The following is a 13,593-nucleotide window of genomic DNA, read 5'->3' on the forward strand; positions in this document are numbered from 1 at the left end:
GGGTTGGGCACTTAGTTTTTTTTTTTTTATGGGTAAAGGGTGCATAGTTAGCAATACGTGATTCGGCCCAAAAAAAAAGGGGATGGGCAAAATTCAAGTTTAATACGGTATTAGCTAAGAAACCGTAATTATAAAACAAAAAAATGCATTTAAAAATATAGTGGTAGTAAAGTTGAAATGTAGGCCAGAAAAAAAAAAAAAAGTTTAATACATGTTTAAAATGTTTTTCTAAAAAACAAAGTTTTTTTACTTCAAAATTTTTAGACTGAGTATTAAAGGGCAAACCAATAAAACTTGTTTTAAAAAAAAAAAAAAAAAAAAAGGCCGTCTAAAATGGAGTTTTGCTATGGTTGTACGAGAGCCCCAAAGCCAGAGTAATTGAGTCACCTTGGATCTATGTTTGAGCAGATTTGAACTTATTTTACTCGGGCTTGGGTCTATTCCACAAGGACAGTGAAAATTGGATTGTGCTTCGGTGTACTCAGGGGCGGAGCTACATGTAGCTTAAGGGTGGCAGTTGCCCTGTTGAGTTGGGCCAAGCTCTCCCAAAACTCCTTAATAGGCCCAACTCAATTGGGCCCAGCCCCTTAAAAATTTGAAGCCTGCCCTCTTGTGTGTAAATCCTGGCTCCGCCACTGGGTATATTGCCTTGATATGTCTGAGAAATCCAGCCCAAATCATATAAAAAGTCATACATATAAGGGTCAAATTTGGTTGAATATAGTTACCTATTAGGGTAGTGGTGAATTAGAGCTAAAGTGGCCAACAAGTGTAATAGCAGTAGAGTACTCTCCATGTGGTGATTAGTGTTTGGTTGTCAAGTGAAGTGGCTTCTTAGTGTGGAATGTCATTACCAAAATAATGAGGCAGTAAGGTTCTCATTACCAATAAAACGAGAGAGAGAGAGAGAGATGAGTCCAGTCCCAGGGCTGTACTAGCAAGAGACTTTTCAAGTAATTTGGTGGGGGGCAAAGTCATGACACACAGACGGCATGGAAGAGACAAGGCAAGTAGTATCCTAGCAGTTTGAATCAAAACACATCTAACCAAACATCACCAGTAGATGATGTAGCATCCCAAAACAAACCAAAACACCTAATAAGCTGTAAGCCCCATAATTCGTGCAGACTGTTAAATGAAAATTGATTTCCCATTGGAACCAATTTATTTGATTTCACATATATTTATTTCTCCATTGAAATTGATTTCAAAGAAGCCCAATAGATCAATAGATCAACGAAAGAGGGTCCTGCTCTCACATTTCCCCACTCTTATGCCACGTTTGGATACCCACAAGATTTAGATTTGAATTTCTCTCAATTACAGTTGAGATTTGGAACTAGATCAGATCTTTAGATTCCCAAATCAGCTACAACAGTGAAAAAAATTGATTTGCAAATTTGTTCTACAATACATTATTTGGAAATCAATATTTGTGGCAATTACCTTCACCCTCGTGGCTCCTTGACCCTGCTGCTGCAGTAGCCAGATGTCCCTCCCTCTCTCCCTCTTGTACAACATGAGCATGAGGATGATTGATGTATTTTGTATCCAAAACTCAAATCCAAATACAACAACACAAGGTATCCAAACGCGGCCTCATTTTATTTAGTAGGATTTGCTAGGCAATTTTGAGGAAGTCATTTTGTGACTAACTTTTGGAGGAGAGGCTGACTTTTTAGCAGATTTTGTCATATTCATTAAATTCATCTTAGGTGGCTGTTTCTTCTCTATTGCCAAGATCGGCTCCGGAATGGCTTCATGTGAAATTGCCTATCATGTAGAAGTAATTTACCAAGAGTATCAATGAACAACCGATAATATATATATATATATATATATATATATATATATATATATATATATATATATATATAGAGAGAGAGAGAGAGAGAGAGAAAAATGATTGTACGCTCGAGCGTACCAAGCTTATGGTGCGCTCGAGTGCCCAATCACATGCGTGCCACATTTTTTGTGGTGATCCAAAGCATTCATTTGCAAGGCCTTAACATAGATAGGGTGTGTACCAAAAATCAAGTCCATTGAATCATCCTAACCCCTCCAAAAGTGGAGAGAAAAAATGGGCAGATTTGTGGACAAACAGTGTGTCCATTTTGACCTTCACAAATGGATGGGTTAGGATGATCCTATGGAGTTGATTTTTGGTAGATACCCCATCTATGCAAGGGCCTTTCAAATGAATACTTTGGATCATCCTAACAAAGTGGGCCCACATGTGATTGGGCACTCGAGCGTACCATAAGCTTGGTACACTTGAGCGTACAATCATTTTCCTCATATATATATATATATATATATATATATATATATATAGAGAGAGAGAGAGAGAGAGAGAGAGAGAGAGAAAACGGTTCCTACACATATGTGTAGATAAGTTATCTACACACTAGCTTAAAATACAGTGGGGGCTACATTATTTGGGTGATCCATCCATTTTTAAGGCCCTCACATAGATAGGGTGTCCAAAAAAAATCAGATCCATAGGATCATCCTAACCATTCGAACTGTGGAGGCAAAAAATGAACTAATTTGTGAAGGTTTAAAGACATCCATTTTACCTCCACAAATCGTAGGGTTGGGATGATTTATGGATCTGATTTTTTGTAGACACCCTATCTATGTGAGGGCCTTTAAAATGGATGGCTTGGATCACCGAAACAATGTGGGCCCCCACTGTATTTTAAGCTAGTCTGTAGAGAACTCTCTACACATATGTGTAGGAACTGTTTTCTCATATATATATATATATATATATATATAATGAGAAATTATATGATGCCCGACCGTGAAATTGTAAAGGGTGAAAGGAGACAAAACCTGCTGCCTTGGTTTTGAACCAAGGAAAAGCAAAAAATGGGGCTTTCTCTTGGATTAAAAATCAAGAGAGAGACGGTTCTCCGCCCTTTACGTTTTCACGGTTGGCCATCATATAAGCTCTCATATAAAATATAAAGATAAAGAGAAGGGTGCTAATATTAAAACAAGAGTGAGAATATCACCTTAAAAATAGGCCAGCATTTCACGTACGCTGGGCAGTATGACAGGGAGAAATCATGCGTCCTATGCGTGCATGTGCAGCTCCAAAATACTGTGGGGCCTATATTATTTGGGTGATCCAAACCATCTATTTGATGGGCCCTGACATAGATAAAGTGTGCCCAAAAAATATCTGCATATGATCATCTAACCCTCAGATCAGTTGAGGTTTCTATACTGTGCCGTCCATTTTCAACCTCCACAAATCGGAGGGTTAGGATGATCCTATAGTGGTGATTTTTTGGGCACACCCTATCTAAGCCATGGCCCATAAGATGAATGGCCTGGATCACCCTAAATAACGTGGGTCCCACTATTTATTACAGCATATATGCCCATGGTGGGCATGGACAGAGGTGAGCGGTACCAGACTGACAATAGTAAAGCTTCTATCATGTGCTAATGAACAGCACGTATTAACGTAATTTTCTAACGTCCCTTTCCTTCCCTACAAAAGCTCCTACTCTTCACATATGCCTTCCATTTTCAGACTACGAATACAGATCCCATTTACAGAGAAGTGAAGAAGAAGAAGAAGACAAAAAAACCCAAATCGCCATGGATTCGAACCAGCTCATCGATTCTCTCACTGCTCACATCGCTCTCTATCACTCCTCTACTCTCCCCACAAACCCTAAAAATTCAAACCCTAGAAATTCAATTCTCCGCTGGTTTTCTTCTCTCACAATTCCCCAACGCCAGTCCTTCGTCACAATCCTCGATCCAAAGTTCGTCCAAATTCTCCTCCAAATGCAAAACAATCTCCATAACCACGGCCATGGATTCTTCATCATCCTCCCAGATCTCCCCTCTCGTTCTAACCCTTCCCTCCCCAGCCTCTGTTTTCGAAAATCTACAGGCCTTTTATCCAGGGTTAGCAAATCAAACGAATTAGAACTCTCGATTTCTCATGCTATTCGTTTGTTCGGATCAAAAGAAGAGGAAAGCTGTTCTATATGTTCGATCGATTCGGTTACGGTTTCTGAGGAATTTGTGGGGGATTTGGATCGGTTTGTTAGGGTTATGGATGGGGTTTCAGATGGGGGGTTTTTGAGGGGGGAAGAGCAGGCATTGGGTTCGGATTGGGAGGAGTTACCGTGGTTGAAGGCGAAGGGGTATTACAGTGTGGAGGCATTTGTGGCTAATAAGATGGAATTGACTATGAGATTGTCATGGTTAAGTTGTTATGGGCCGAAGAAGAGGGGGTTGAAGATGAAGGGGTGTGTTTCTGGAGTAGCCGCGAATGTGTTTTGGAGGAAAAAGGGGTGTTTGGATTGGTGGGATAGTTTGGACCCTGGATTGAGGAAGAAGCTCTGTAGGGTGGGTTTAGGCAAAGCGGCGAAATCATTGGTACTCTTCAAGAACTTGACTCTTCATTGCTGTTACTGTTTTGTCCATGTTTTATGCGAAGTTATGAATGTGGAAGTTTAAATGATTTAATAACACCACCTCTAATAGCTTAAGCTTTTGGAGCAATTGGTTGTTTCACATGGTATCGGAGGATTCGGAGCTATTGGTAGGCCTGGGTTCAAAACCCAACAACCCCTTGATGTTAAAAATCCATGTATACGGCCGGCCCATAAAAGAGTGGCAACATGTGAGGGGTGTGTTGAAGTATAAATGATTAAATAACACCAACTCTAAGCTTTTTGAGTAATTGGTAGTTTCACAATGAATTACATAGCTACTTTTTTTCTTTGAATTGAATGACGTTACCAATTTGATTAGAAAAGCATGAGAATTATTCTCACTGATATCTGAAAAACAAGGGGAGATTCCTCATGCATGGAAACTACAGTGTTTTTTAATGTATGGTTACTTTGCATTCTGGGATCCAAGCGTAGTGTTTGATGTAATTCTCTTTATTTGGGCCCGGGTAGAACTCACCCTTAAAAGCTAGGGGAGGGTGCCCAAGTCCTTATAAGCCCTTTCACATCCATTCACTTTTCCAATGTGAAATCGTTTGCTTTTGCGTATAGCCCCCAACAATCTCTTTCTCCATGCGGAAGCAACGCGGGAACTACAAGATTTTCCCTCTGTCCTCAAGGGTACACCGGGTTACCAGACCTGGGCTCCGAGACCACTTGTTGGGACCCGGGTAGAACTTACCCTTAAAAGTAGGCGTTAAGGGGAGGGTGCCCAACTCCTTATAAGCCCTTCCACATCCATTCACTTTTCCGATGTGGGATCTTTTGCTTTCGTGTAGACCACCCAACACACTTCATTGTAGAGACAGTGCAGGAGCTGTTATGTTTATCTGAATGAGAATGCTATCTTGTATTGCACTTGATACTTGGTACTAATCTACTCTCAACTCTGACTTTTGTCTATTGTAAGTTTCCAGGCAAATGAGATTGTTAGGGAGGCAAATGAAGCCTTGAAGGATGATCTGTGGTCCTTTAATGTAGGAGCAGAACAGCCCCTGAGATATGGACCTACTGCATTATGTCAAGGCACCATCCATGCACTCTCAGGAACTGATGCAGATCTTTGCTCGCGCATTGTCCCTGCTTCAATTTCCGGAAAGCCTACTCAGTTGGCCAATGCCTTTAACAGGCTGCTTGTGATTCGGGAAATATCTGCTATGATTTTAACATTGCAGCAACACGAACTTGAAAAAGAAAAACTATTTTTCAGTACATTGGGTTCTGTACACACTTTTTCGGATTGCTTATCGAGGAGGTTGCGAGGATTTCTAGTAGCAGTTTCAGGTGATTACATAAAGCATGAACTTCTGGGAGATGAAAATTTGAAGGCCCCGATAAATAAATCCAAAGAGAAGCTTGGTGTAGGATGTCGGAAAGGAAGGAAAAAAAATCGCAATTCGAAAAGGCTGAATTCCATGCCGAACGCTCTGGGGTCCAATATTGAAATGCAAAACCCTTCTGAGGTATTTTTATGGACTTCTTATAGGTTTAATGCATTTATATGGACTTCTTAAAGGTTTAATGCATTTTTATGGACTTCTTAAAGGTTTAATGCATTTGTAGTTGCGTTTTGAGATAACTCAATTCAATTTATTCCAAAGTGTTTATTTCCAGGAGCATGGATGTGGATCAGTTAATATAGAACGCAATTGCTCCAGGCCTAGCTCTCTGGAGAATGATATTTCCTTGGAGGCTAACGACAAGTCTGCTGCAGTTAGTGCTTGCATTCCAGAGAAGGATCTCCACAAGCAGACCTCATTGACAAGAGTTGGAATGGTAACTTTTACCCTTTTTGTTATCTTTTCTTTCTTGTCAGCATTAAATAATCTAATGATTGATTTCTTGTCATTTTAGGAAAATTCTTTTGGAGTGGTTGATTGCAAGATCCAAATTGCTGGAAAGAAGAGCAGAAAAAAAAGCAATAAGAGTAACAGTTATGACTTAGAAGGACCAACTACAGTTGGAAATCCCAAAGTAAACATTATGGGAAATACATCCCCGCCAATTAGTGTACAGAGTGAGCCTACAAAGTGTAACGGGTTACTTGACGCTTCAATTGTTCACCACTTAGCAAATGATTTTTCAGTCAATGACAACCCATCACCAGGTTCTACATGTTCTGATCCTGCTGATAAGCCTAATGTAGGGAATGACACTGAAGTGACCAAAAAAATCCAGGAGGATTCTGCCAATGCTGCTACTTCGGGTAGCTCTGATTCCGATTTGGAATGCTTCCATATTTCAAAGAAGTTGGATAATAGCAATATCCGTACCTATGATTCACTATGTTCACGGAAGGATATTGGGATCCCACACATGGAGGCATCTTTTGGTCCTGGTCTTGTAAACAGTGGCATGTGCTCGGATGCGGTAATTGAAAGTTGCTGCATTACTTCCTCCATAGGGGAGCGTACAGACGATGCTTACAATTCTAAAACCATCTGCCCTTTTATGCCTGTTCAAGAGAATGTTAATGTTGTTACCAATAAGGGGTTTGTGCATCATAATTCTGGATACATAAACAACACTACATCAGAGCCAGCTCTTTCTCAAAAGGAAGGTGGGGACCATTATGACCATGGGCATCCAAGTTCTGTTGGGGGTAAATCGTATGAGTGGCCGAGCTTAGCACCTAGTTTTTCCTCTTCAGAGCATCTCCCAGCTGCTACAGATAGATTGCATTTGGATGTTGGTCACAATTGGTGTAACCACTTGCATCAATCCTTCGTGCCTGCAAGGCATCAGGCACTAAATCCATCAATGGAAGGTGGATGCAGCAGGGTCATGGCTCCTCGAACTCTAACAATGAGTTTGGATTGGCCTCCAATGATAAGAAGCTCCAGTCGATTGACTACACCACTAACTTGTAACTATGATACTGGAATTATCCCAAGGCTGCAGCCTTCATTCAACTCAGGGTTTACAGCTCATGGAAGGCAACTTAATGGCACAAAGGATGACAATGAAAAAAGGTACACTGGTGATTTTAGGGACTGTGATATAAAAACTTCACCAGATCTAGTAGATGATAGTGAACCCCATTGGATGACCGGAGAAGAATCTGAAGTGCATGCATTTTCTGGACGAGATTATAATCAGTTTTTTGGTGGTGGAGTGATGTACTGGAATACTTCTGATCATGCTGTCACAGGGTTTTCTCGTCCTCCTTCTCTAAGTTCAGAAGATAGCTCTTGGGCTTGGCATGAGGCAGATCTGAATAGAGCCATAGATGATATGGTTGGCTTGCCGGGCCTTCCTGCTTCTTTTAGTGCGAATGGTCTGGCTTCTCCACCCGCTGGTCAATTTTGTTCTCCTTTTGATCCTTTGGGTCCTGGACACCAACCCCTTGGCTATGTTATGCCAGGAAATGATGTAACTGGGAAGGTGGTCCTCTCCTCATCAACAGTGCCAGATGTGCCAGAGGAGAAAGGCCCTGGATCTTTGGCCAATTCACCCGGTGTTGTTGTTGAAGGGATGACTGGGGATCCACATCCATACCCAATTTTACGCCCTATCATTGTTCCAAATATATCAAGGAAGGGATCAAGATCAGAATTTAAGTTCAATCATGACCATAAAAGTCCATGTGTACCTCCTACCAGGAGAGAGGTCCCGCAGATCAAGAGACCACCATCTCCTGTTGTACTCTGTGTTCCACAAGCTCCACGACCTCCTCCTCCCTCTCCAGTTAGTGGATCTAGGAAACAGAGAGGCTTCCCAGCTGTGAGGTCTGGTAGCTCTAGTCCAAGGCACTGGGGTATGAGAAGTTGGTACCATGATGGAACTAACTGTGGGGAAGCTCGCCTTTGTGTGGATGGTGCTGAAGTGATTTGGCCTTCGTGGCGAAACAAAGGCATGGCAGCCACTCAAATGATTCAGCCTCTACCGGGGTCTTTGCTGCAAGATCGCCTAATTGCAATCTCCCAACTAGCTCTCGACCAGGAGCATGTAAGTGTTTTGTCAGTAAGAAATGTTTCAGTAAGAATTATATATTTATTGTGTACCATGGTATTCAGGTGCATACAAGGTTTAAAATTTCGGGTCCGGCCTCAGCCAGAACCGAAATTTTAGCCTAGATTCAGTAAAAAAAAATTCGGACAGAAATTTTTGCCGAAATTTTGGAACAAAAATAAATTTTGGAAACAATATTTTAAATAGTTCCAACACCCTAGTGTAGATAACTTATCTACACCCTAGGCTTAAAATACAGCGGGGGCCACATTGTTTGGGTGATCCAAAGCATTCATTTGATGGGCCCTCACATAGATAGGGTGTGCCCAAAAAATCAGCTCCATAGGATCATCCCAACCCTACAATTTGTGGAGTGAAAAAATGGACAGATTTGTGATTTATACACGTCCATTTTTTGCCTCCACAAATTGTAAGGTTGGGATGATCCTATGGAGCTGATTTTTTGGGCACACCCGATCTATGTGAGGGCCTATCAAATGAATGCTTTGGCTCACCCAAACAATGTGCCCCCCACTGTATTTTAAGCCTAGGGTGTAGATAACTTATCTAAACTAGGCTGTAGGAACTCTTTTCTCTTTTAAAAATTAAAAATTCCCCAAATTTCTGAAATTCTGAAATTTCGGCCGAAATCTGGCTGACACCGAAATTGGTACTTTTGGTGTCGGTCCGGACCGACATCCGAAATTTCAGCTGGGTGTGTCGGCCGAAATTTAAAACCATGTGCATATATGGAGTTGTTAACTAAATGTTACATTACAGCCAGATGTTGCATTTCCCTTGCAACCTCCGGATTTACAGAATTCCCCTGCTCGTGAGGCGTCTTTAGCTATGATGCACAATATTCTCCATGGGGAAATTAATTCTTTCTGTGAGCAGGTATCAAGCTATATATATATATATATATATATATATATATATATATATATATATATTACTGTCATTTATGTTTTGTGGTCTGCATTTCCAAGATTATCATGTCTGATATATTTGAAGTTGATATTGCTTAAAATTGATACAATATTATTAAACATGGTTTCATTATTTATTTTCATTCTGCTTCTTACATGTCATTATTGTATGTGAACAAATATATATGTTTTGTTTTGTGAACTTTTGTTTTCATTGATAATCCAAGCCAACTTTGCTAATATAGCTGCTGGTTCATCCTTGATTCAAAATCCAAGGTTGCTGCTGAAAATCTGATTAAGAAACCCTACATTAACTGGGCTGTCAAGAGGGTCGCACGATCTCTTCAAGTCCTTTGGCCTCGGTCCAGGACAAACATCTTTGGTTCAAATGCAACTGGTTTGGCTCTTCCTATCAGTGATGTGGATCTAGTTGTTTGTCTCCCTCCAGTACGGAATTTGGTAAGACTGTTATTGATAAATTGTTTTTGGATTGCTACCACTATCTATGCTTGCATTTTTGTAGGATTTAGTTGAAAACTTGCAATTGGAATTATTTGGTAGGAACCTATCAAAGAAGCTGGGATTTTGGAGGGTCGGAATGGTATTAAAGAAACATGCCTTCAGGTATAGTGGCGTGGTTTGTTACTGTGCTTCTGAGTGGCTAATTATGGATTCTTTCATTTTTACTTCCACGTCTATAAGTTGGACCATGCGCCAATAAAAGAACTTCCCCTGATGAAACTGTATCAGGTTTTCAGCTTGCGAAGTTATAATGTGATTTTCTTATTCTTCATATTAGCAGTTAATATCGACCTCATTTTTAGAAGTCATCTTATTCTAGTAGTCATTGTAAGATTCAGTTGCTTTGATTTTATGATTTTTTTTCACTGCATTACTAACTTCTTTAGTTTGAAATGCCATGTGAGCAACCCTAGATTTGTTGAAAAATTCTTGTAATCTGGCTACAGGAATTGAATTAAACACAAGTCATCAAATCTGTTTGCGCACGGTTCAATTTGGAACTCTGCTATTACCCTTCTAATCTAGCCGGTCCTTTTTTGCTCTCTCTCTCCCTCTCTCCCTCTCTCTACAGAGAGCACATGTGCTTCTCTCTCTCTCTCTCTCTCTGTTTTCTCCTATTAATGGGTCAAAAGAAGAAGACTGTCTCACAACCCTTTGGATGTACATGTCTAAGTTCTGCCTTTGTCATGTATGAAGAAATGTGGGCTTTTTGTATGTGATTTTCTTTTCTTGTTAGGTAGGGATGCCTGAGGTTTTACACTCAAACCCCATGTGAAAGAAGACTGAGGATTCAAGCTAGGTGACCAGTAAAAAGAAACGATTCAAGCTAGGTGATGCAAGACCAATAGGGAAAAAACTAGTTCTTGTAGCTCTGATACGAAAATGATGTAGAACTTGATGGAGTATAAAGATCCAAACAATTCGACTATGTGAAAATCCAATAAAATTCAACCGATCTAGGCTTGGATGTATGTTCACTTGCATCATCAGATTAACCGTTGGAATATACCTTAGATAATTGAGAGAAAGAAGGGATTACAGTTCTAAGGCATCACACCTCTGTAAAAGCATTGTTTTAAATTTCTTCCGAAACCAAACACGAAACAACCGAAATGTTTCCATTTCCATCCCCACCGAAATGCATACCGAAACTGAAATGCAGATCAAAACCAAAGTCGTAAGTGTATTAGTGGTATACTATATATGTATATTTTATATAATTATTTTTATATGAATTGCATGTGAAATGTTTTGTATGTATTATATATAAATAGTTATATGAATTACATGTGACATGCGGTATGTACTGAATTATTAGAGATGCACGATAGTGCATGTCAGTAGGTGTTCGATGTTGTTAAAACCATTATGGATGGTTGTCTTGCTTATGCGATGGTTTCTAAGTATGTATTTATACTTATTCTATCATTTCCTGTGGTTTCTTCTTAAAATGTCATTTGCATATGTTTCCATACATTTCCGTGATTTTATAGGGTTTCCACCGAAATTTCCAACTGAAACCAAAATGTTTCCGTTTTCATGGTGACCGAAATGGAAATTGAAATCGAAATTTGAAGTCTTGGATAAGTGTCAAGATTGTTGTACCAGATGTTGTATTAAATTCGATTCAGCATGTCAACATTCATGTCATCAGAATTGGTACTGATGAATTTCTAAGTTGGGCATACACTATCATTTCTTGTTTATTTTAATATGGAGTTCATCTAGCGTCAGTGTCAGTGCCCCTTTGATGGGATCCAAACTGCATTTGTCTTTCCAAATGTGAGCTTAGATTATCGTGGTTTTGGGTCATTCTCCAATCAACAAGGGATATAGAATGTGTTTTCAGCTTTGCTTCCAAATGAAGAATCTGCGATCAATGTGAGCCCATAATGTGTAGTTTTCTTGTCAAATTTGTTGTTGAAGAACCATAACTTCATTTTAAAAAAAATTGTTGAAGAAGAACCATAACTCCATTTCTCCAATTTCCCCTCGATTCTTTCAAGAAAGGTTGCTGACTTAGTATACGATCTGTAAAGGCTTGCCTTTTCTACATAAACCTTTGGGAGGACTTCCTGTAGTTTCATTAGTTCTTCAGTAACTTTTCTGGGAATTGCTGATAGGAAGTGAGAGGGATTGAATCCTCTGGTACACCATCTTATGTACGACAACAATTTTGATAAAGCAGCCTCTGAAGGCCAATAGACTATCACTGTTATTGGTTATGATACATGGATGAGCATTTTTGTAATGCTTCTTCTGCATAATTTGGTCTGGAGGATATATTGTATCTGATTTTGGGACTTTGGGGATTTGCACTTTTTGTAGCACAGCCATCTTGATGCTGGCTTGAAACTTAATATTGATTAGAGAGACATAGGTAACATAGGATTGTCGTGCTTTGTAATAGCTTCTCATTTTGATGAGGTCGAGTGGTACTAGCTTATGCGCATGGTTTAAATTTCCACCGAAACCAACACGAAACGACCGAAAAGTTTCTGTTTCTATCCCCATCAAGACAAAATCTCAGTGGATTTGTTCCACGTCATTATTTCGATTGAAATTTCAACCGAAATGGTCGAAACAACACAAAAATAGAAAGTTGTTCCAATTTACAGCGTATAAAGCAGTTTTTCTTAAAAAAAAACCTAATCTATTGTAAATCAAAATAATAAAATAGCATACATGAAAGTTTGAAGTTTATTCTAGAAAACACTTTTTTAGAAAACCCTAAAAGTTTGGAATTTTTTTCCTTATAACATGTTTCTTTGATTTGTTTTTATTGAGTCCTTGTTTTTCGATTTTTATTAAGGCCTTGTTTTTTAAACTTTGATTTGTTTCGTTTATAGATAAATTGTCGTGTAGTTTTAAATGGTACAAATAGTGATGTTAAAACCAATTACAGAGGTAGAAAAACATTTATTTTTTTAATCTTTGTCAACATGCTTTATGGGCCCATCGTAGTTGAATCGAAGGTGAGCCCAATTTTCATTTCAATGTGAATATTCAAGAATTTCAAATTTCAAAGCATAAGCATCATACAATTGATGAATCTTTGACTAAGTGAGCGGAAAGGGGAAATGATTTTTTTGTAAACCCTTTTACTTTGCATTTCATTTCATTAGTGTAGAGAATGATATTTTGTAGGCAGCATCATTGGACTGCACATCAAAGTAACCTTATGTTTATGCATGTGATATTAGATCAACATGGGACCATTACTACCTCGTAAGTCGTAATTCTATGTTATATTCACATAGAGTTGGGGTCCTTGGAAGGATAACTGGTCATTGTACTTTCTTATACTTCGTTACATTGTGCTTTTTTTTATTATTGAATTTACTGTTCTAGACCTGTGTGACAACGCATGTCACTAGGTGTCCGATGAGATGGATGACTTTCTTTCTTATACGAGGATTTATAAGTATATATTTGTGCTTCTCCTAGCATTTCCCGAAGTTTCATCTTAAAATTTCATTATTTGCACATGCCACACGTTTCCGTGATTTTTCAAGATTACCACTAAAATTTCCAATTGAAACCGAAATGTATCATGTATCTGTTTTTGTGCCGACCGAAATTGAAACCGAAATTTAAAACCTTGCTTATGCGTGCATCATGATACTTGCTTGAGTAAAGTGGTTTGAGCTGCTTTGTTGTTTGTGAGCATTGTTTTAATTTGTAAAATGGGCCCGAGAGTGTTAACT

The 13,593-nt window shown here is 39.2% G+C and overlaps 1 protein-coding gene across 12 annotated transcripts in view; it reads left to right on the top strand.

Moving 5' to 3' along the window:
* Positions 1 to 3,448: 3,448 nt before the first annotated feature.
* Positions 3,449 to 13,593, top strand: part of MEE44 (Nucleotidyltransferase family protein) — a 33,212-nt gene continuing 23,067 nt past the window's right edge. For 5 of the 12 annotated variants that reach the window (XM_077380275.1, XM_077380294.1, XM_077380284.1 and 2 more), the window contains exons 1-7: positions 3,452 to 4,407; positions 5,402 to 5,947; positions 6,099 to 6,260; positions 6,339 to 8,432; positions 9,216 to 9,332; positions 9,641 to 9,823; positions 9,926 to 9,988. In XM_077380275.1, the coding sequence (XP_077236390.1) occupies positions 3,616 to 4,407; positions 5,402 to 5,947; positions 6,099 to 6,260; positions 6,339 to 8,432; positions 9,216 to 9,332; positions 9,641 to 9,823; positions 9,926 to 9,988 (3,957 nt within the window). In that variant the 5' untranslated portion in view covers positions 3,452 to 3,615. Of the gene's footprint in view, positions 4,408 to 5,401; positions 5,948 to 6,098; positions 6,261 to 6,338; positions 8,433 to 9,215; positions 9,333 to 9,640; positions 9,824 to 9,925; positions 9,989 to 13,593 lie in introns of all 12 variants that reach the window. The other 7 variants (XM_077380247.1, XM_077380255.1, XM_077380267.1 and 4 more) reach the window with 3 other exon arrangements.

The sequence above is a fragment of the Tasmannia lanceolata genome, unplaced genomic scaffold (assembly GCF_043159265.1).
Source record: "Tasmannia lanceolata isolate RefF3 unplaced genomic scaffold, GAP_Taslan_0.1 ptg000002l, whole genome shotgun sequence".
In the NCBI taxonomy this organism is placed as follows: Eukaryota; Viridiplantae; Streptophyta; class Magnoliopsida; order Canellales; family Winteraceae; genus Tasmannia; species Tasmannia lanceolata.